The 23,730-nt window shown below is 47.1% G+C and overlaps 2 protein-coding genes across 3 annotated transcripts in view; one reads left to right on the top strand and one right to left on the bottom strand.

The window, feature by feature from the left end:
- The window catches only part of LOC121002910 (probable assembly chaperone of rpl4), a 408,505-nt gene extending 400,879 nt beyond the window's left edge, over window positions 1–7,626 (bottom strand). Inside the window, exons 1-3 of the mRNA XM_040434561.1 lie at window positions 7,463–7,626; window positions 4,946–5,052; window positions 2,061–2,207 (exon numbers count right to left, since the gene is read on the bottom strand). Of these exons, the coding sequence (XP_040290495.1) occupies window positions 2,061–2,207; window positions 4,946–5,052; window positions 7,463–7,520 (312 nt within the window). The 5' untranslated portion in view covers window positions 7,521–7,626. The remainder of the gene's footprint in view (window positions 1–2,060; window positions 2,208–4,945; window positions 5,053–7,462) is intronic.
- A 4,519-nt stretch (window positions 7,627–12,145) lies between these two features.
- MINDY3 (MINDY lysine 48 deubiquitinase 3) overlaps window positions 12,146–23,730 on the top strand; it is a 154,560-nt gene continuing 142,975 nt past the window's right edge. Inside the window, exons 1-5 of one of the 2 annotated variants that reach the window (XM_040434557.1) lie at window positions 12,146–12,222; window positions 18,124–18,337; window positions 19,245–19,324; window positions 20,716–20,776; window positions 23,522–23,689. In XM_040434557.1, the coding sequence (XP_040290491.1) occupies window positions 18,244–18,337; window positions 19,245–19,324; window positions 20,716–20,776; window positions 23,522–23,689 (403 nt within the window). In that variant the 5' untranslated portion in view covers window positions 12,146–12,222; window positions 18,124–18,243. Of the gene's footprint in view, window positions 12,223–18,123; window positions 18,338–19,244; window positions 19,325–20,715; window positions 20,777–23,521; window positions 23,690–23,730 lie in introns of those variants that run through there. The other variant, XM_040434558.1, reaches the window with a different exon arrangement.

Here is a 23,730-nt window from a genome sequence, read left to right as displayed (position 1 = left end):
TACGCCGCATCGGACAACAGGATGAAATATATGATTATTAACAGGCTGCGGACTGCTACAAGGCACTGCTGAGGGGTGTAGATGCATTTTAATCCGTAGGATCAACCCTACCAGGCATCAGGACTGGCTTAATGGAGCTGATCCTGCTGACATTGTGTACACTGTATATATCTATTATACACAGAACAAATTCATAACATTCAGCTTTTGCCTGGAGCTGCGCCCCTCTAAGACCCCCAATATTCTAGCATTAACCTCACAGCTGCTGTTTCCCGGATCTCTGCTGCTTTTCTGGTAAACAAGGAGCCACAATGGAGTCTCTGCTACAGGTATGATAAAGGGGTTCTCCAGGATTAGAAAAACATGGCTGCTTTAACTCCAATGGATGAGGGCTGCAGTACCAGACACAACCCATGGGCAGGGGCGGTGCTGTTTTGGAAGAAAGTAACCATGTTTTTCTAACCCTAGACAACCCCTTTAAGCTACCGTCTAACTGAAAAGTGGGGAAGGATTAAGGAATGGCAACTTTAAAGGGGTTGTCTCATCTGAGACAATGTTGGCATATCGCTAGGATATGCCCCCATTGTCTGATAGGTGCGGGGACCACCGCTGGGACCCGCACTTATCTTCTAAACGGAGCCTTGAAACTGGTTGAGGGCACACTGCACATGCGCTGCCGCCGTCCATTTATTTCTACGGGGCCGCCAAAAATAGCCGAGCGCTGGCTCGGCTATTTCCATCGGGCGCATAGAAGTGAATGGGAGCGGTGGCCGCCCAAAGCGCGGTGCGTTCCAATTTGCCTCTATGGGGAAAGCCTTTGGTGGTGGCCGGACCAGAGTCCTCCGCCCACCACTTTGGACCGCTCCGTTCTCTTTAAAGGGAACCTGTCACCAGTTTTTGGTGTCCTAACTAAGGGCAACATAAATAAGTGACTGATTCGCTTAGCACAATTCTGGGTCACTTTCTTTAATTGACCCAGTCAATCTGCCAACATCTTGTATTGAAAAGCTCCAGCTGATAATGATGAGACCTGAATATTCATGAGCTCCTGACTCTCCCCGCCCACCTGCTGCTGATTGACAGTTATTTTCCATATGAACCAGCAGCAGGTGGGCAGGGGAGTGGCTATAGCTCTGAATTAAATATACGCTGGACTCAATGACATCACGCTGGACTCAAATCAGCTCATTAGCATGAGGCATCTTTGTGTGTATATTATGAGGTAACCATCTGTCACACCAGTAAGTGAATACATCTAAGGTACTTTTTAGTAGTTAATGATTGTATATAATTAGTTAGATTATAATCAAATATCCACATGACAGGTTCCCTTTAAATTAAATAACGCTAACACACGCCCACACCACAGCTTTTAGCCCCGTCCCTTGAGACTAAAAGCTATAAGTCCCCTATATAAAACTGTATAATGGAAAAGAGACAATTAAAATAAGCATCCAGAATTTCCATCATTCACAGCAGTCACTACTTAGGGTACTTTCACAATAGCGTTTTTCTTTTCCGGCATAGAGTTCCGTCACAGGGGCTCTATACCGTAATAGAACTGATCAGGCATATCCCCATGCATTCTGAATGGAGAGTAATCCGTTCAGGATGCATCAGGATGTCTTCAGTTCAGTCATTTTGACTGATCAGGCAAAAGAGAAAAACGTAGCATGCTACGGTTTTATCTCCGGCGAAAAAAACTGAAGACTTGCCTGAATGCCGGACCCAGAATTTTTTCCATAGGAATGTATTAGTGCATTCAAAATACCGGATTGCCGGATCCGCCCTTCTGGTTTGCGCATGCGCATACCTTTAAAAATGAGAAAAAAATATATAAAATACCAGATCCGTTTTGCCTGATGACACCGGAAAAACGGATCCGGTATTGCAATGCATTTTTCTGACCGATCAGGATCCTGATCAGTCTGAAAAATGCCTGATCAGTCAGAAAAAATGACATGCGTTTGCATACAGTTTGCCTGATCAGGCAACGGAACTGCCTGCCGGAATCAAACAACGCAAGTGTAAAAGTGCCCTTATACATTTTCAAAGGATATTTGCTTTGCCTTCACTGCATTTCCCAGCTCCATACAGATATTTCCCATCATATCCAGGATCTCAAGGTTTTCTGGCTCCAGATCCAGGGCTCTCTGGCAGAAGATCTGGGCCATCTCAAAATTTAAATTGTCCAAATACTCTGCAGTCTGAAATAAAAGAGAGTAAAGAAGCGATAAGATGATGATACGGCCACTACAAAACACACAGCCTGGCTTAAAAATCTCCTACTGGTTTAGGTCTACAGCTCCCACGCACAGCTGTGTGTCTCCATGGTGACCAGACCACAGTGACTACCAATAAACCCTGAGGTCATAACCCCCTTCACCCGCCCCTGCATCTTGCCAATGCATATTTATTAGGTGAGAAATACTTGTCAGCTGTCTGTAACCATGGAGACACATTCATCTGCACGGGAGCTGTTGCAAAAATGGAGCTATCTTCTGTTCCCATCAAATTAAAGGGATTCTCGGGGAATTAAGAAAATGAAAATACTTAAATATTACTTTCATTAGTTCTAATGGTTTATTTTGTCTGGGGAGCAATCATTAGGAGAAATAAAATGGCCGCCGTCCTATCAGTACACACAAAACCTGTCCTAATCACACAGCAGGACAAGTTACTTCACAACACTGAGGTAAAGAGCTGCCTCATCCTCCTCTCTGGTCTATGTACTTCTAAGGGATTATGACCCTGAATACAGATGATAAGATCTTCAGTGGAATCTCTGTAGGAATGGAGTTCATGAGGAGACATGAAGTACAGAGAGGACGGACAGGACAGACTGTGGTAATGGAGACTGCATATGAGTGCTGCTGCTCATTATCTACACCCCCACCTCCTCTCTGTACTTCATGTATCCACATGGACTCCATTCCTACAGAGAATCATCTGAAGATCATCTTAAACTGTATTCAGGATCATAATCCCTGACAAGTAAGAGAGGAAGATGGCGCAGCTCTTTAACTTGTCCTCCTGTGTAATTAGGACAGGTTTTGTGTGGACTAGTAGGACGGCGGCCATTTTTTTTTTCCTAATGATTGCTCCCCGGACAAAATTAGCCATTATAACTAACGAAAGGTATTTGGTAATATATCTATAATGAAGTAATATTTAAGTATTTTCATTTTCTTAATTCCTGGAGAATCCCTTTAAGAACCGACCAGCCTTAGATTTTCTGTCTTGCCTGCAAAGAAAATGGAGGAGACGCCCAGCACCAACAGGAACCGGTCACAGTTTATACTGGCAAGCACCAATGGGAAACCAATGACCCGAGTGTGTAAGGTTCCCATTCAATGTCTACAAGCAGAGATCTTGAAACCCCTGAAGGACGGAAACACAAAGGCAGAGATTTATTAAGACTGGTGTAAAGGAAAACTAGCTTAGTGGTCAAAGGCAACCAATCAGATTCCTTCTTTCATTTTCCTAAGGGCGCTCTGAAAAATGAAAGGATCAATCTGATTGGTTGCTGTGGGCAACTAAGTCAGTTTTCCTTTACCCTAGTTTTGATAACTCTTCCCCAAAGTGCATAAGATTAATCAAAACTGGTGTAAAGCTAATAGCAACCAATCAGATTCCACCTTTCATTTTCCAGAGCTCCTTTTAAAAATGAAAGGATCAATCTGATTGGTTGCTATGGGCAACTAAGCTAGTTTTCCTTTACACCAGTTTTGATAAATCTTCCCCTGAGTTCTTATAGTCTTTAGGGAAGAGTTATCAAAACTCTGTAATGGAAAAGTTAGTTGCCCATAGCAACTAATCAGACCGATCCTTTCATTTTCCAAAGCAGCTCTGAAAAATGAAAGATGGAATCTCATTGGTTGCTATGGGCAACTACCGTGAGGAAAACCGAGCGCGGGAGGTGAGGAGCGGCGGCGTCCAGAGCAGGAAAGGCGAGTTTATTTTATTTTATTTCATATGAGGCTGATGGGGGCTGAAGAGAGGCTACTGGGGGCTGAAGAGAGGCTACTGGGGGCTGAAGAGAGGCTACTGGGGGCTGAAGAGAGGCTACTGGGGGCTGAAGAGAGGCTACTGGGGGCTGAAGAGAGGCTGATGGGGGCTGAAGAGAGGCTGATGGGGGCTGAAGAGAGGCTACTGGGGGCTGAAGAGAGGCTGATGGGGGCTGAAGAGAGGCTACTGGGGGCTGAAGAGAGGCTACTGGGGGCTGAAGAGAGGCTACTGGGGGCTGAAGAGAGGCTACTGGGGGCTGAAGAGAGGCTACTGGGGGCTGAAGAGAGGCTACTGGGGGCTGAAGAGAGGCTACTAGGGGCTGAAGATTGGTGGTCATTTACATTGGGGTCTGAGATGAGGTCTTATTGGGGTCTAATTAACATTGGGGGTCTGATTGGTGAATTGACCTGAGGTGTCATGAAAAATATTTTTTTCTTATTGTCCCCCTCTAAAACCCTAGGTGCGTCTTATAGGCAAAAAATACGGTAAGTCAGTTTAGCTTTACACCAGTTTTAATCATTCTTCCCCTTAGTTCTTATACACTTTGGGGAAGAGATTAAAACTGGTGTAAAGTAGAACCGGCTAAGTTGCCCATAGCAACCAATCAAACACCACCTTTAATTTTTCACAGCTCCTTTGAAAAATAAAAGGTGGAATCTGATTGGTTGCTATGGGCAACTAAGCCAGTTCTACTTTACACCAGTTTGGATACATTTCCCCCAGTGTAACGTCTCATCATGTAACAACTAAGCTGCATCTTCCGAATCCGGAAATAAAACAGAGGCAACGTCTTTGTAACCAGTTCTCTTTTTCTACAGTGGGTTTGACATGGCTGATAATGGAAAGCCACAGTTTAGCGCCCGCCTCACGGCAGACAAGGAGCGAGATTGACGGCATTTTCCATCTCTTTACTATTAGTAGGTTCTTGTATCGTCACCTTTTCTAATAGTTGATGAACGGAGTATTTTTCGGCAGTTTTCTTCTTGGCTTTGTTCTGCATCCTAATTTTCATCCGGTCTTGCGCAGACAAACCAGTGACGTCAACTGTAAAAAGGAGCAAGACAAATTAGAAAAAATAAAAATAAAACCGTAAAAAGACCCTGTCGGCAGGATCAATCCCTTTAAGCCAGCAATACTGACTGATATAATTTTAACCAGCAGGATCAACCCTACCTGTCTTGTGAAAATCAGTTGTGGAGTTCCTGAGGAAAAAAAAAAAGACTTTTACTCTTTACGCAAATGAGGGCTTAGATGCACTGAATGGCGGGGTCAACACTGAGGAGCACAGGTGCACTGACAGGCAAGGCCCCGCCCCTCGGTGCGCTGACAGGCAAGGCCCCGCCCCTCGGTGCGCTGACAGGCAAGGCCCCGCCCCTCGGTGCGCTGACAGGCAAGGCCCCGCCCCTCGGTGCACTGACAGGCAAGGCCCCGCCCCTCGGTGCACTGACAGGCAAGGCCCCGCCCCTCGGTGCACTGACAGGCAAGGCCCCGCCCCTCGGTGCACTGACAGGCAAGGCCCCGCCCCTCGGTGCACTGACAGGCAAGGCCCCGCCCCTCGGTGCACTGACAGGCAAGGCCCCGCCCCTCGGTGCACTGAAGGCCTCATTTGCATAAGGAAGGAGTAAAAAAGTCATTTTTTCTCAGGAAAGCCACAACCGATTTTCACAAGACAGGCATCATTTTAATCCATAGGATCAACCCTACCAGGCATCAGGACTGGCTTAATGGAGCTGATCCTGCTGACATTGTGTACACTGTATATATCTATTATACACAGAACAAATTCATAACATTCAGCTTTTGCCTGGAGCTGCGCCCCTCTAAGACCCCCAATATTCTAGCATTAACCTCACAGCTGCTGTTTCCCGGATCTCTTCTGCTTTTCTGGTAAACAAGGAGCCACAATGGAGTCTCTGCTACAGGTATGAAAAAATTGAAGGGGTTCTCCAGGATTAGAAAAACATGGCTGCTTTAACTCCAATGGATGAGGGCTGCAGTACCAGACACAACCCATGGGCAGGGGCGGTGCTGTTTTGGAAGAAAGCAACCATGTTTTTCTAACCCTAGACAACCCCTTTAAGCTACCGTCTAACTGAAAAGTGGGGAAGGATTAAGGAATGGCAACTTTAAAGGGGTTGTCTCATCTGAGACAATGTTGGCATATCGCTCGGATATGCCCCCATTGTCTGATAGGTGCGGGGACCACCGCTGGGACCCGCACTTATCTTCTAAACGGAGCCTTGAAACTGGTTGAGAGCACACTGCACATGCGCTGCCGCCGTCCATTTATTTCTACAGGGCCGCCAAAAATAGCCGAGCGCTGGCTCGGCTATTTCCATCGGGCGCATAGAAGTGAATGGGAGCGGTGGCCGCGCAAGCGCGGTGCGTTCCGGTTTGCCTCTATGGGGAGAGCGTTTGGTGGTGGCCGGACCAGAGTCCTCCGCCCACCACTTTGGTCCGCTCCGTTCTCGATATAGGATGTAACGCGCCCATTCAACTGGAACTCACTGCGGGGGGAGGGGTACACTGACATCCGTATTTTCAGTCCTTGTCCAATCTGCATTTTTTGCATATCGCACGCGGCCCCATTTATTTCTATGGATCCACAAAAAAATGAGGACAGCACACGGATGTACTATTCTTGTCCCTTTTATCAATGGGGCACGCGAAAAGTGCACGATGCACGCAGACTGCATCCATATTTTGTGGATCAGTGATTTGCGGATTGCAAAGTGGATACGGCGGTGTGAATGCCCCCCAAGACAGGAGTTTAACACACCAGTCTTAATGCATGTCCCTCCAGTGTCAGATGCACTACCATCATTAAAGGGGTATTCCAGTTAAATATAATTATTCCCTTTCCTGTGGGACTATTAGATTGGTGGGGGTCCCTACTGATCACAAGAACGGGGGCCCCATAACCCCTGCAGCCCCCCTGAAATGAACAGAGCAGCTGGTCGCACACGCACCTGGACGCTCCAAATCAGAAATCCCATGCATTGAAAATACACGCGGTTTATATTGAATGGAGCGGTGCTGCCTCCTCCGCCACACCAGCTGTTGCCAAAATACAACTCCCAGCACACTCCATTGACTTCTATGTTAAAGCAGGCCAGCAAACGTGCATGCTGGGAGTCGTAGTTCCACCATAGCCAGTCATTGTCAGGGAGAAACTGTACTAAACCAGTGCTGCGGGGTCAGTGGGGGTCCCATCAGTGGAAGCATGACACGATACATACACCACAGATATGTCAAAACCAGAATCAAATCTTACGCTGTCCCTACATACAAGATAGCGGTCTGCCCCATAAATGTGCATGCTGGGACAGCCAGTATTGGTCACCTGGGGCACTGCTGATCTCCTGGGAGGATCATGGGCTGCCCCCATATACTGGACTTGTAGGACACTGCCATACTTCCACTACCTGTGTGTATGCTGCAGACTACTCCTCACCTGCAGTCCTTCCTCTCTGCCTCCTCTTGTTGCTCTTCCTCTTAGCCTGTCCCCCCATAGCTGCTGGTGACCCCTTTATTCCCCAGGTAGAGAAGCTCCAGTTACACAGCAGCCCGATCTCAGCTCTCTTCCTGCATCAACATGTGCACGATCAGCGTGGCTGTCAGCTGCGACGGCGCCTGCGGAGGGACAAACCTCCTCCAAATGCAAAGCTGAGCGTCCTGCAGTCTGGTCTGTGTGTGGCTTCTCCTGTGCTGTGTTCAGATGGTTTCTGCACTTGATCTGTGATGGTCCGACCACTACTGAGAGGATCCGTCCTAGATCTGATCTGTACATCTTACTGCATGTGGCAGAGGCTGATTATTATAATTTATAATGAATGATCCTCAGGTTATTGCACTAGAACTGTAATACAGGTACTATCAGTGGTATCTGCACTATTTCTTCTCTCTCGTTCTTTCTTTCTTTCTCTCTCCCTTCCTCCCTCCCTTTTCTTCCTTTCTTCCTCCCTTTTCTCCCTTCCTTCTCCTCCTCCTCCCTTCTATCCTTTCTTCTCTCGCTCTCCCTATCTTCCTTTTCTCTCTCTCTCTCCCTTGCTTCCTTGTACCCTTCCTTCCTTCCTTCCTTCCTTGTATCCTTCCTTCCTTCCTTCCTTGTATCCTTCCTTCCTCCCTTCCTTGTACCCTTCCTTCCTTCCTTGTACCCTTCCTTCCTTCCTTCCTTGTATCCTTCCTTCCTTCCTCCCTTCCTTGTATCCTTCCTTACTTGTACCCTTCCTTCCTCCCTTCCTTGTATCCTTCCTTTCTCCCTTCTATGGTTTCCTTCCTTCTCTCCATTTCTTCCCTCTCTCTCCCTTCCTTGTATCCTTCCATCTTTCCCTCCCTTCTATCCTTTCCTTCCTTCTTTCTCTTCCTTTGTTCTCTCTCTTCCCCTTGCTTCCTTCTCTCTGTCTCCTTCCTTGTATGCTCCCTTCCTTGTATCCTTCCTCCTTTCTATCCTTCCATCTTCCCCTCCCTTTCTTCCTTGTATCCTTTCTTCCTCCCTTCTATCCTTTCCTTCTCTCCTTCTTTCTCTTCCTTCGTTCTCTCTCTCTCTCTCTCTCCCCCCCTTTCTTCATTTTCTCTCTCTCTCCCTTCCTTGTATCCTTCCATCTTTCCCTCCCTTCTATCCTTCCTTCCGTCTTTCCCTTTCTTTGTTCTCTCTCTGTCCCCCTTGCTTCCTTCTCACTGTCTCCTTCCTAGTATCTTCCCTTCCTTCCTTGTATCATCCTTCCTCCTTTCTATTCTTCCATCTCCCCCTCCCTTCCTTCTCTCTTTTTCTTCCTTTTCTCTCTTTCTCTCCCTTCCTGTATCCTTCCATCTTTCCCTCCCTTCTATCCTTTCCTTCCTTCCTTCTTTCTCTTCCTTTGTTCTCTCTCTCTCCCTTGCTTCCCTTTTCTCTCTCTCTCTCTCCCCCTTGCTTCCTCCCTCCCTTCCTTGTATCCTTCCTTCCTGGTATCCTTCCTTCCTCCCTTGTATTCTTTCCTTCTTTCTCTTCCTTCCTGTTCTCTCTCCCTTTCTTCCTTCTCTCTCTCTTCCTTCCTTGTATCCTTCCTTCCTCCTTTCCTTGTATCCTTCCTTCCTTGTATCCTTCCTTCCTCCCTTCTTTGTATCCATAATTCCTCCCTTCCTTGTATCCTTCCTTCCTTCCTTCTTTCTCTTCCTTCCTTCTCTCTCTACCTTTTTTCCTTCTCTCTATCTCCTTTCCTTCCCTGTATCCTTCCATCTCTTCCTCCCTTCTATCCTTTCCTTCCTTTGTTCCTTTGTTCTCTCTCTCCCTTGCTTCCTTCTCTGTCTCCTTCCTAGTATCTTCCCTTCCTTCCTTGCATCCTTCCTCCCTTGTATCCTTCCATCTTTCCCTCCCTTTTGGATGCTACAATTTTAATTTGATCACAAACTACCATTGTACCTTGAGGCTATAAAAGCAAAATAAGCCCATAAATAACACAGAAGAAACAAGTTGTTAGAGATAAAAATTCGGACCTTTCTTTTATATCAGGGATCCTCCCGCGCTCCAGTTGTTCTGAAACTACAACTCACAGAATCCTCATTTCATTTCTATGGGGGTAACAAGAATAGCCAAACAAGTGTGCATGCTGGGAGTTGTAGTTTCAGCAACCTTCGGCTGGGAGTGCCGAAGGTTGCTGATCCTTCTATTATGTTATTATATCATTAAAGGGGTATTCCATGGACATTTATGTCACATTGTTAAGGTGGGGTACCTATCTCAAGAACGGGGCCCCTGACATATACGGCCGTCCCTCCACATGGGGCTTCAGAAAATAGCAGTGAATGGAGATGATGCCGTGCACGCGCTGCTCGCTCTCCATTCACGGCGGGGCCCGTTCTTGAGATAGCAGCAGGTCAAAGAGGTGGGACCTGCACCTATCAGTTAAAGGTACATCTACAGGGTGATTTTGGCCTCGACAGCTGACGCACAACCAAAGGTCACAAGGTAGCGGGGCAGCCACAGGAATGAATGGAGTCACAGCGCAATTCACGTTTGCTGCAACCGCGATACGCAGCAGTGATTTTTTTGCAATTCGGGTGTCGCTATCACAGCCAACGTGCGAGCCCCACTGGGACCCCATTGATTCCCAGGGCAGCCCCACTACACTGCGATCTTTGGTCACGCGACAGCTGTTGTAGCCAAAATCGCCACGCAGGCGTGACATGCGAGCGGGCATGTTTTTTTTTCTGTAACTGCGCTGAGAGAGCACATGTCCTTTGTGAGGGCCGTAAACAATGGGAGGCTGTTTCCGCGCTGCCACCTGGCGGCTTTATAGCACCAAATTCCCCTGTCAGAAGTGCTGTGTGAAAGCTCAATTTGGCGTTATTAGTCACTGTGGCTGGCATTCTTCCACAGTCCTTGTGGCACAGACTGGCAGAAATGTGTGGACAGTCCATTAAAATAGGTAACTCCTGCGTCCGTGAAAAAAATTGAAGTGTCTGTGATTTCTTTCAGGTTGGCGGTACCTGACTAGAACATTCTGGTGCTAATTATCATCAGGCTACTTTCACATCAGTTTTTTTCCTTTCCGCTATTGAGATCCGTTATAGGATCTCAACACCGGAGGAAAACGCTTCCGTTTTGTCCCCATTCATTGTCAATAGGGACAGAACGTAACTGAACGGACCAGAGAGCACCAGAATGCATTCCGTTCTGTTTAGTTGCGTCCCCGTGCCAGACAGAAAAACGTTGAATGCAGCGTTTTTGAGTGCGTCCTAGGATGTAATTTAAGTCAACGGTGCCAGATCTGCTTTCTCGGACACAAAAGAAAACAGATCCGTCCCCCATTGACTTCTAATGGTTTTAGTGGTTTTCCAATATGTCCACAAAAAATGTTAGGCGTCCGTGATTTTGGGTTAAGTTGTCCAGAAAAAAATAAATTCTGGTTAGCAACCCGGGCTGGCACTGATGTAAAGCAGAGGCTGGCACTGATATAAAGCAGAGGCTGGCAATGTTATAAAGCACTGACTGGCACTGATATAAAGCAGAGGCTGGCAATGTTATAAAGCACAGGCTGGCACTGATATAAAGCACAGGCTGGCACTGTTATAAAACACAGGCTGGCACTGATATAAAGCAGAGGCTGACACTGATATAAAGCACTGGCTGGCACTGATATAAAGCACTGGCTGGCACTGTTATAAAGCAGAGGCTGGCACTGTTGTAAAGCACTGGCTGGCACTGATATAAAGCACAGGCTGGCACTGTTATAAAGCACTGACTGGCACTGATATAAAGCACAGGCTGGCAATGTTATAAAGCACAGGCTGGCACTGTTATAAAGCACTGACTGGTACTGTTATAAAGCAGAGGCTGGCACTGTTATAAAGCACAGGCTGGCACTGATATAAAGCACAGGCTGGCACTGATATAAAGCACAGGCTGGCACTGATATAAAGCACTGGCTGGCACTGTTATAAAGCACTGGCTGGCACTGTTATAAAGCACTGGCTGGCACTGTTATAAAGCACTGGCTGGCACTGTTATAAAGCAGAGGCTGGCACTGTTATAAAGCACTGGCTGGCACTGATATAAAGCACAGGCTGGCACTGTTATAAAGCACAGGCTGGCACTGATATAAAGCACAGGCTGGCACTGTTATAAAGCAGAGGCTGGCACTGTTATAAAGCACAGGCTGGCACTGTTATAAAGCACAGGCTGGCACTGTTATAAAGCACTGGCTGGCACTGTTATAAAGCACTGGCTGGCACTGTTATAAAGCACAGGCTGGCACTGTTATAAAGCACAGGCTGGCACTGTTATAAAGCACAGGCTGGCACTGTTATAAAGCACTGGCTGGCACTGTTATAAAGCACTGGCTGGCACTGTTATAAAGCACAGGCTGGCACTGTTATAAAGCAGAGGCTGGCACTGTTATAAAGCAGAGGCTGGCACTGTTATAAAGCACTGGCTGGCACTGATATAAAGCACTGGCTGGCACTGTTATAAAGCAGAGGCTGGCACTGTTATAAAGCACTGGCTGGCACTAGTCGTGCCCCTGCCCCTCTGTCTTTCCCCCGGCTCTGTTGTACACTGTGTGGGGTGAGTTCCCGGATCACACAGCTACACAGAGGAATGACAGCGCAGTGTGTAACCATGGAGATGACCCCGCCCCCTCCCTCCACTGACTTCCGCTTCCGGGTGTCTGTACCTGAGTCAGTAGAGCCGCGATGTGATTGCTGAGGGAGCGGAGAGTGTGAGCCGGGAGCGGGGTACGTGCGGGGCTCTCCGGGGGAGTAGACGAGGCCCGCACTGCTGCTGGTGCCACCATGCCTTGTGCCAACCAATCAGTGTGCCTCTTGTCATGGGTGCACTGGTGATAGCCTTACAAGCTAGGTGCTGTTCTTTACACTGTGCTCTTATGCCAGTATTTGGTGCCAGCCTTAGATGTCATAGGTCTACCTGGGTGATTGTCATGGACTCCAAATGCCAATCTTAGATGTGCCATGCCAGCCCCTGACAGTACTGATATACTGTGCCAAGCTTTGATGTTGTAGGTGTACCTTGATGATTTCTGTGCAGTCCAGATGCCAACTTTATGCCATGCCAGCTCCTGGTTATGTTGATAAGCTGTTTCAGCCTTAGATATGTCATAGGGCTACCTGGGTGATCGTCATAGACTCCAAATGCCAATCCTAGATCCACCATGACAGCCCCTGATGGTGCCAACCTTTGATGTTTTAGGTTTACCTAGATGATTGCCATGGAATCCAGATGCCAGTCTTAGATTACCGTGGCAGGCCCTGATAATGCCGATATATTGTGCCAGCACCTAGATGATTTGTCGTAGACTTCAGGTGCCATGCCAGCCCCTGGTTATGTTGATAAGCTGTTACAGGTGTACCTAGATGATTCCTGTGGAATCCAATGCCATGCCAGCCCGTGAGGGTGCCAGTCATTGGATCCCACCCTGGTGCCATAGAAAACAAAAAGCGGGTTCCTTGGGTATAATCGTGTGCTGCCGTACTGGTCGTTGATGTCATTCGTTACTGCTCTACCCATTTGTTTGCCCCCCTGGCGGGCAGGCCGCGGGGACCCCTGTGGTGTATGTCGCCTGGTCCGTTTTTGACTCTGGTTTCAGATACCGCTGCAGCTTGTGACCGGGATCCCTCCTGCCGATTCATGTCACTGTACAGGAGACCGACTAGAGCAGTGATGGCTAACCTCCGGCACTCCAGCCGCGGTGACACTACAACTCCCAGCATGCGCCATTCATTTCTATGGAATTAAGAGAACAGCCAAGCAAGTGTGCATGCTGGGAGTCGTAGTTTTACCACAGCCGGAGGTTAGCCATCACAGGACTAGAGGATGATATCTTCATTCTTATGCTAAGATAACGTTGCCTGAAGTTACAGGCCCAAAGCCCGAGGCTGCGCTACTTAGTGCCCAGCCAGATGAGCGGTATAGGCTGCAGCCTTTACAGTAGCTGAGATTTTAATAAATGCCATTCCTGCGCTGCGGGACTTTACCACCACAGGATCCACGCGTCGGCGCCAAAGCCCCGTCCATTTCTCTGACACATTGTATGCGCTGGAAAAAAGTCCAGAAATATGGCTTTTAGTCCGGGTTTACAGAAAACTGGAGTAAATAGAACCATCACATCTGCTCTACTGTGTTCCTAGCAGTAGTGCAGCCTCAGGTTTTGGACCTGTAATTTTAGAGGATCATATCTTTGCACAGATGGTTCCTTTACAGGGCATCTGTCAGCAGTTTTGTACCTATGACACCGGCTGACCTGTTACATGTGCACTTGGCAGCTGAAGACATCCGTGTTGGTCCCACGTTCATATGTGCCCGCATTGCTGAGAAAAATGAAGTTTTAATATATGCAAATGAGCCTCTAGGAACCTCTCTGCAACTGCCGCGCCCTCTGCACTTTGATTGACAGGGCCCGGCAGTGTAAACATGATCACACCTGGTCCTGTCAATTAAAGTGCAGATGGTGCAGCAGTTGCAGAGAGAGCAGAGCCTTTAGGTGTAATGGTAACGCCCCCGTTGCTCCTAGAGGCTCATTTGCATATAATAAAACATAATTTTTCTCAGCAATGCGGGCACATATGAACATGGGACCAACACAGATGCCTTCAGCTGCCAAGTGCACATGTAACAGGTCTGCCAGTGTCATAGGTACAAAACTGCTGACAGATGTCCTTGGTGCACTGTGTTGTGGAGATTGCACAGAACTCATCAGTGCCATGGCACACAGATGTGAGCTAGGTAGGTTATCGTAGCAGCCAGGGGCCTAATAAAGGAACTCGGATCTGCTATGAGCTGCTGCCAATTAAGCATTGGCAGAGGGTTAAAAAAAACTTAAACTAAGGCCTCATGCTCACGGTCCGCAAAACGGGGTTCCGTTGGTCCGTGACCGTTTTTTCGTCCGTGGGTCTTCCTTGATCTTTGGAGGATCCACGGACATGAAAAAAAAGTCGTTTTGGTGCCCGCCTGGCCGTGCGGATCCAAACGGATCCGCCCTGACTTACAATGCAAGTCAATGGGGACGGATCCTTTTGACGTTGACACAATATGGTGCAATTTCAAACGGATCCGTCCCCCATTGACTTTCAATGTAAAGTCAGGAGTTATTATACCATAGGATCTGAGTTTTCTCCAATCCGATGGTATATTTTAACTTGAAGCGTCCCCATCACCATGGGAACGCCTCTATGTTAGAATATACCATCGGATTTGAGTTAGATCGTGAAAACTCATATCCGACAGTATATTCTAACACAGAGGCGTTCCCATAGTAATGGGGACGCTTCAAGTTAGAATATACTAAGAACTGTGTACATGACTGCCCCCTGCTGCCTGGCAGCACCCGATCTCTTACAGGGTGCTGTGATCCACACAATTAACCCCTTAGGTGCCGCACCTGAGGGGTTAATTGTGCGGATCATAGCCTCCTGTAAGAGATCAGAGGCTTCCAGGCAGCAGGGGGCAGACCCCCCTCGGCCGGCCTCCCTCCCTCTATTGTATTATTTTCATTGGTGGCACAGTGTGCGGCCCCCCTCCCTCTATTGTATTATTTCATTGGTGGCACAGTGTGCGGCCTCCCCCCCCCTTTCCCGATCATTGGTGGCAGCAGAGAGTTCCGATCGGAGTCCCAGTTTAATCGCTGGGGCTCCGATCGGTAACCATGGCAACCAGGACGCTACTGCAGTCCTGGTTGCCATGGTTACTTAGCAATATTAGAAGCATCATACTTACCTGCTGCGCTGTCTGTGACGGGCCGGGAGCTCCTCCTACTGGTAAGTGACAGGTCTGAGCGGCACATTGCTTAATGACCTGTCACTTACCAGTAGGAGGAGCTCCCGGCCCGTCACAGACAGCGCAGCAGGTAAGTATGATGCTTCTAATATTGCTAAGTAAGGGGGGGGGGGGGGGGCGCACACTGGCCACCAATGAAAATAATACAATAGAGGGAGGGAGGGGGGGCGGGGAGGGGCCGCACACAGTGCCACCATTGAAAATAATACAATAGAGGGAGGGGGGGGGGGGGCGCACTGGCCACCAATGATATTCAAACTGGGGAGGGAGGGGGGTCTGCCCCCTGCTGCCTGGCAGCCCCTGATCTCTTATTGGGGGCTATGATATGCACAATTAACCCCTCAGGTGCAGCACCTGAGGGGTTAATTGTGCGGCTCACAGCCCCCTGTAAGAGATTGGGTGCTGCCAGGCAGCAGGGGGCAGTCATGTACACAGTTCGTAGTATATTCTAACTAGAAGCGTCCCCATCACTATGGGAACGCCTCTGTGTTAGAATATACTGTCGGATATGAGTTTTCACGTAGTGAAAACTCAGCTCTGAAAAAGCTTTTATGCAGACGGATCTTCGGATCCGTCTGTATGAAAGTAACCTACGGCCACGGATCACGGACACGGATGCCAATCTTGTGTGCATCCGTGTTCTTTCACTGACCCATTGACTTGAATGGGTCCGTGAACCGTTGTCCGTCAAAAAAATAGGACAGGTCCTATTTTTTTGACGGACAGGAAACACTGATGCGGCTGCAAAACGGTGCATTTTCCGATTTTTCCACTGACCCATTGAAAGTCAATGGGTCCGTGAAAAAAAACTGAAAACGGCACAACGGCCACGGATGCACACAACGGTCGTGTGCATGAGGCCTGAAGGTGTATTCCAGTTTTTATTTTAGTTTATTTGATTACATAATAGGAAATCATGCCATTTTCTAATATACATACATGTAAAATTCTGCATCCGTTCCTTACTATTATCAGGCGGTTGACCCCCTATATGCAGTAGAATGGTATAGCCCAGGGATCAGCAACCTTCAGCACACCAGCTGCTGTGAAACTACAACTCCAAACATGCCTGGCTGCTCTTCTAACTCCCATAGAAGTGAAAGAAGCATTCTGGGAGTTGTAGTTTCTGAACAGCTGGAGCGCCGGAAGTTGCTGATCCCTGGTATAGCCCATGTATCAGTCCTATGTAATGTATCCATGGCCTAATTGCAACATAGTATCAGTCATGTGATACTGAAGAAAAAGACTCCAGCGTAATGTGGATTAACTTGATTTATTTTTATTGTATGGTTACTGCGGCTTTAAATGTAACGTTTCGGCCATGTGGCCTTCTTCAGACTGCCGTGAACATAAGATGTATCCCTTTAGTGTACATTTCATATCATAAAGGGAACATGTAATTATGACATCTGAACATATGAGGATGTGTACATATCATAGAAATACATCTAGCTACATTTTACATTTAATTCAAGATTCAATTCATCTCAAAAGCAAGAGACCCAGTGTCCTGTCCCGGAGCGGTCGTCCTGTAACATTATCCAAAAGATAGGTAAATTACTGACATTTGTAGGCCCCTTCAAAGTTGCCTGTCATGCTACCGCAATCTGTTCATCTGGTTATTAACCAGTCACATTCCCATCAAGATCATGATATTACCGGTACATTAACCATCTAGTATTGATGTATTGATTAAGGAAAAAATGGTTAATTTTAGCAGGTACAGAAAATAGAAAACATCAACATAAAGTGCTATAGTTTGTACTATTGAGGTCAAGGAGACCTACCGGCGTCCGGAACTCGCTTACCTAATGCCGCCGGTGATGAAGAGAGATCAAGCGCAATGTAGGGTGAATTTGTGGAGCTACCGCTAGTGGAGAAGGTAAAGTCTAGTTTTTAAAGGCAGCGCGCGTCTCTCACGTGACCCATGGGACGCTCTCACGTGACCCATGGGACGCTCTCACGTGACCCATGGGACGCTCTCACGTGACCCATGGGACGCAACTGCGGTTCCAGAGGATGCTAACGCTAATAGAGTAGAATATGGACTAGATAGAGATATGTAGGTGGGTGGAGAAGATGCATAATATCAATTCACATTACTGTGTGTATTTTCATTGCCGCCTGTCTATAGGTGATGTTGTAAACTGACTGCCTGTCTATTGGTGATGGTGTCATGTTAATAAAGTTTAGTGTAAAAAAAAAAAACAACAAGGTGCTCAGGTCTGTTTCTGTATAGACCCTGACAGACACAATGAGACGCTGCAGGTAGTAGTACTGTATATACTGTACATGTTCTGCTCCTCAGTACACTACTGTCCGCCTGTTAGATACCTGGGCAGTTAACTGAAGGCTAGGTCACATGACGCACGCCATGTTTAGTCCTATCCAGCCCTCGTATGGATGCATTTTAAACAACTAAAATGGGCCGTACCATTTTTTTTTTCTATCGGCAGAGGCTACTGTATGGATATAATAAAGGTCCGCAAGGAAAATTTTAAATAGATGTATATTAGAAAATTGCTCAACATCCTATTCTCTAAATAAATGTAATCATTAACATCGGAATACCTCTTTAAGTTTAAATAAATAGTAATACATTATATGGACCCCAGAATTGGGCCATTGAAAAACACATCTGGTGTCGGAGCCACTGCCGAACAGCTGATGGGAAGGTGTCTGAGCCCCGCCGATAGCGATGGCCTATCCTGAGGATACAAAGAGCAGACGGCCCCAACGTCCGTGCCCTGCTACAGCTTTCATGAGGTGGCAGGCTGACCGACGTGGGTCCTGACTGTGGTAATCACACGGTCTAAATGTATCTTGTGCTTATGGTTCTTCCTCAGGAGGATCTAATTGGTTTTCTGCTCTTACACGGGGGAAACGTCCAAGGATTTCATGTTGAAAAGAGCAAAACATTTGCAGCATCTTTACTGTGAGAGGGACGAGACGTTCAAGGGTCGAAGATGACGGAATCTGATAAAGAGCTGGTGAATCTGGTGTGGGGAGAGAAAAACGGCAAAGGCCTGGTGGACGCCATCTTCAGCCGGTGGACACAAGGTAACTGGGGAGTCCTGTAAAGGGTGTTGAGAGGGAATGGACCCGGCCTGATTTATTGTGGCACAGTTTACCAGTCTTGTAACCACTCATACCATTTTATCAATCCAGTTCCCCCTCCTAAGGGCTCATGCACACGACCGTATGCCCTCCGAGACATGCGGGCCATATGTCCCGGAGCGGAATTGATCGTGTGCACGGGAGCGCACAGCATCATAGTCCCGCGGGCGGCCCGAGTAACCTATTGTCCCACACTCATATGATATTATGATTACGGAACAATAATCCCGCAGGCGGCCCGATGCACACAGCATCATAGTAACCTATGATGCTGTGCGCACGATGTATACTGCTCCGGGACATATGGCCCGCTCACGGACCGTATGTCTTGAAGGGCATACGGTCGTGTGCATGAGCCCTAAAGCTGATGATGAGATGTTGTAAGACAGCTCTCTCTCCAGATCTTCCCATACATATATGCCGAGCATGGTTATGTAGGGAATGGGAAGAAGGAGAAAACTACTGCCACCAGACTTCTCAGTCAGCAGCTTATCTCCCTGAGACCAAAAGGTCCAGGGGTTGAAATGCAGCTGGATCTAATGTACGCGGCCAGCTTTAGTACCCGCTCCTGCTCTTCTATATCTTCTTACAGCCTCCAGCCATCAATTACATCTCATTTTTAAGATTTCGATTGGAGTGATATTTGAATCACCGATTTTTAGCTTCGGTTTTTTATACACCCTGAAATACCATTTGCCTTTGCAGCTGCTGCTTGGCATTGAGCGCAGCTTGGTTTACAGATTCTTAGTAACCCCAAGTACTTCTCTTGCTATGTATTATAATGAGCCTCTTCTTATTTTATTATTGTATTATTGTTGAAGATGATTTTTTCATTATTTTTTTTACTTAGGATTTGTCTTCAGTGACTCCGAACCGACAGCGTTGGAGCAATTTGAAGGTGGCCCGTGTGCAGTAATCGCCCCAGTGCAGGTAGGTGCATGAAATATCTTCAGGGTGCGTCCACACAGGATGTAAAATACTGGGGAAAGTCACTGCAGATTTTGCATAGATCAATTTTCCAAATTAAACCCCACATGATTTATATGAGGTTTTTGCAGTGGAAATGATTGTGGATTCCATCCTCTCTATTGCAAAGGGTGAAATCCACGGTGGAGATCCGCTGCGAACATTGACACACTGTGGATTTCAAATACGCACCGCAGGTTTTCAGGATTGTCCATATTGCCTCCTTTGCTAACTTGATTCATTTTTTCCATCATATATACACTGCTCGTATTTATGGTAACGAGCAGTGTATAATGTGATGGAAAAATGAATCCAGCCAGCAAAGGAGGCAATATGGACAATCACAATACATTAGTAAGTGCCTTGTATTAACTTTCACTACACAATAAATGCCATTTGCTGAAGTGAGACAACCCATTTAAGAAGCTTAAAGGGGGTTTCCCATCACATACAAAGGGGGCATATCGCTAGGATATGCCCCCGTTGTCTGATAGGTGCGGGTCCCACCTCTGGGCCCCACAACTACAAGGAGAACGGAGCAGGGAGAGCTGTGGCTGGAGGACTCCGGGTTTCCCGGGGTCCATCTACCACCAAGCGCTGCTCCTATACAAGTGAATGGGAGCGCACGTGCGGCCCCTGCTCCCATTCATTTCTAACTTTCGGCTATTTTCGGCGGCCCCATGGAAATGAATGGAGGGCGGCTGTGCATGCACAGTGCGCCCTTCGTTCATTTCCCCGCTCCATTATCATTGTAGAGGTGCGAGTCCCACCTATCAGACAACGGAGGCATATCCTAGCGATATGCCCCCTTTGTATGTGATGGGAAAACCCCTTTAACCTGGCAGATTAAAAGTTCATATTCCCACTACTCCTGATAGTAAAATTTCCACAGAAGGTATGTTTGCACTCCCCAGCCTTTTCATAGCTCTGTCAGCAGTTATGCATGGTCAAAACCATGCTGACAGTTTTAAAGCTGAGATTGTCAGCATTAAAACAAGACCAAAATCGTGGTTGTATCCCAATCGCATTCTAAAATATAGGGGGTCATTCATCAAACTGGTGTAAAGTAGAACTGACTTAGTTGCCCATAGCAACCAATCAGATTCCACCTTTATTTTTGGACAGCTCCTTTGGAAAATGAAAGGTGGAATGTGACTGGTTGCTATGGGCAACTAAGCCAGTTCTACTTTACACCAGTTTGATAAATGACCTCCATAGTCCTCAGAAGTGCCCTCCTTCTGCAGCCACTAATCCCCCAAATGCACAGGATGATCAGGGTGGGGGAGTGTGCGGGGTTTAAAATTATTGTGATTTCTATGGCATCCTAATTCTTTATTTGTATTACCGTACTTTAGGCCTTTTTGCTAAAGAATCTACTTTTTACTTCAGAGAAGTCTAACTGGAAAAGTTGTCAAGGTAAATCCCGTCACTTATAGAGAAGGATTTGGGTGTCCTTGTGGATGGTAGATTAAATTATAATATACAATGTCAATCAGCTGCTTCTAAGGCCACCAGGATATTGTCAGGCATTAAACGAGGCATGGACTCGCAGGGCAGGGATGTAATACTACCACTTTACAAAGCGCTGGTGCGGCTTCATCTGGAATACGCAGTCCAGTTCTGGGCACCAGTCCATAGAAAGGATGCACTGCAGCTGGAAAAGTACAGAGGAGAGCGACTAAAATGATAAGGAGTATGGAGGGTCTTAGTTATGAAGAAAGATTAAAAGAATTACATTTATTTAGTCTTGAGAAGAGACATCTAAGGGGGGACATGATTAACCTGTACAAGTATATAAATGGGCCGTACAAAAAATACAGGGAAAAGCTGTTCCATGTAAAATGCGCTCAGAAGACAAGGGGGCACTGCCTCCGACTGGAGAAGAAAAAGTTCAGTCTCCGGAAGCGTCAAAGCTTCTTTACTGTGAATCTCTGGAATAGACTTCCTCAGGACGTGGTCACAGCAGGAACAGTGGACAGTTTCAAAAAGGGTTTAGACGAATTCTTAAAAGTAAAAAAACATGAATGCTTATGAAAACGTGTAGAAATCTGGGATTCGCGTCCCCACCTATCCCTTGGTTGAACTTGATGGACCGTATCAACTATGTCACTTTATGAGGCAAATGCACAGACCAAGTGTTTTATAGACATAGAGGTTTTTACTCATCCTAAATTTACTATGGAACACGACTAAGCTGAGAGATGTTTGGTTTGATTCCAGGCGCTTTTCCTTCTTGCTTTAGTCTGCCCTCGGTTTAGTGGAAGTTTTGCTTTGAGAAAAAATTTGGGATGATATTAGACCGGATGCTGTGGACGTGCTGTCTGACAGCCTAATTGAAAAGACTCTGCCTTACTTACCAGATTGCTGGACAAGACACAGCTGGCATTGATCAGACAGCAGGAGGGGTGAAACTCCTTGGCAGATGTCACATAGGCACACACTGCCTGGACCCACCGCATGATCCTAAGTGCTGAGGAGCGGCTGCCATCTTACTCACTTCTACAGGATTGGGAGCGATTCACTAACAAGTGATTAGCATGGGAAACTCTTAGCTATATGCCCCCATTGTCTGAGATAGGAAATCCCCTTTAAGGCACAGCGCCACACCTGTCCATTTTGCAGCTCAGCACTATTGAAATGAATGGGGCCGATCTACAGTACCACATCCAGCCGCTAGTGGCGCTGTTCTTGGAAGAAACCAGTTCTGTTTTTCTCATCCTGTGCATCCCCTTTAAAAGGGTTTTCCCATCTGAACATTTGCGTCATGTTGCTAGGATATGCCATAAACGTCAGATAGGTGCAAGTCCCGCACCTGTTTGACATTTGGGGCATGTCGTCGGTATACAGAGGTACCGTAGGGCCCCATAAGAGTCTATAGGTGCCCTATTACCATTCTATGCAATGTGGAGGTTGTATGCAGCTGTAGTAAAGCCTCAAGTGCGTGAGATCTTACATAAGTAGGTCTTAAAATTATTGTCAGTGCACAGGCATTGTCACATAGTTATAGTACATTACACTACACCAGGGATCAGCAACCTTTGGCACGCCAGCTGCTGTAAAACTACAAGTCCCAGCATGCACACTATTCTTGTAACTCCCATAGAAGTGAAAGGAGGATTCTGGAAGTTGTAGTTTGAGAACAGCTGGAGCGCCGGAGGTTGCTGATCCCTGCTCCACTGTGTGATGGTAACCAACTTTGGTCTGGCACACCTATTACATTTTCTTTTATGTTAAAGGGAACCTGTCACCGGGATTTTGGGTATAGAGCTGAGGACATGGGTTGCTAGATGGCCGCTAGCACATCCGCAATACCCAGTCCCCATAGCTCTGTGTGCTTTTATTGTGGGGGAAAAAAAACTATTTGATCCATATGCAAATTAACCTCGTGTCGGGGTCAGGACTCGTCTCAGGTTAATTTGCATATGTATCAAATCGGTTTTTATACACAATAAAAGCACACAGAGCTATGGGGACTGGGTATTGCGGATGTGCTAGTGGCCATCTAGCAACCCATGTCCTCAGCTCTATACACAAAATACCGGTGACAGGTTCCCTTTAAGGCTTATTCACATGTCGGTGATTCACAGACACGGACGTATCCATTGATTGTAAAGTGTGTATTTACACAACATGTTTTTTAGCGGTGAAATAATGGAGACATGCACTAAGTGTTGGATCAAAAATGTCAGTTAAAGGGGTTGTCGGGGTTCAGAGCTAAACCCGGACATACCCCCATTTCACCCCTCCGGCCCCCGTGATATGGGCATCATGGGCATTTCCTGCTCCGATGCTCTGCGCTGGATTGCGCAGGGCAAGGGCTGTTTCTTTATGTTTTTAACACTACTAGACAGAGGCTTCCACCCAGCAGTGTTCCCGGTGACGTCACCGGCTCTGATGGGCAGACTTTAGCATTGCAAATTGCTGATCCGCAAAACACGGATGGCGGCCGTGTGCCTTCTGCAATTTGCGGATCGGAACAGGAGGTCTATCATAGAAATGCCTATTCTTGTCCGCAAAACGGACAAGAATAGGACAGGACTCAAAATGTTTGCGGGGCCACAGAACGGAGCAACGGATGCGGACAATACACAGAGAAAAGCCGTACACCATAACCTTGTGCTCACTTTTTCTCTTTTTTTTTCTCCTCCTGTTGATTTATAGAAGAGGAGCTGAAAGATGTCTTGTGTCAAACATTGAGTGACATTCTTGAAATGGCCAGCATGAATAATGCCAGCTCGTACTGCCTGGCAACCTGGCAGAAAGGGAAAACCACTCTGCAACCAGAAAGGGAACTGACGGCAGAGAGCAGTCGGCATGGAGAGCCGCCCAGTAAGCTTCTTCCTCTGAAATGCGCTCTGTCTTCTACGTGC

This window comes from Bufo bufo, chromosome 5 (assembly GCF_905171765.1).
Source record: "Bufo bufo chromosome 5, aBufBuf1.1, whole genome shotgun sequence".
In the NCBI taxonomy this organism is placed as follows: Eukaryota; Metazoa; Chordata; class Amphibia; order Anura; family Bufonidae; genus Bufo; species Bufo bufo.
The sequence above is the reverse complement of the archived record's forward strand: the minus strand, read 5'-3'. Positions and strand labels throughout refer to the sequence as shown.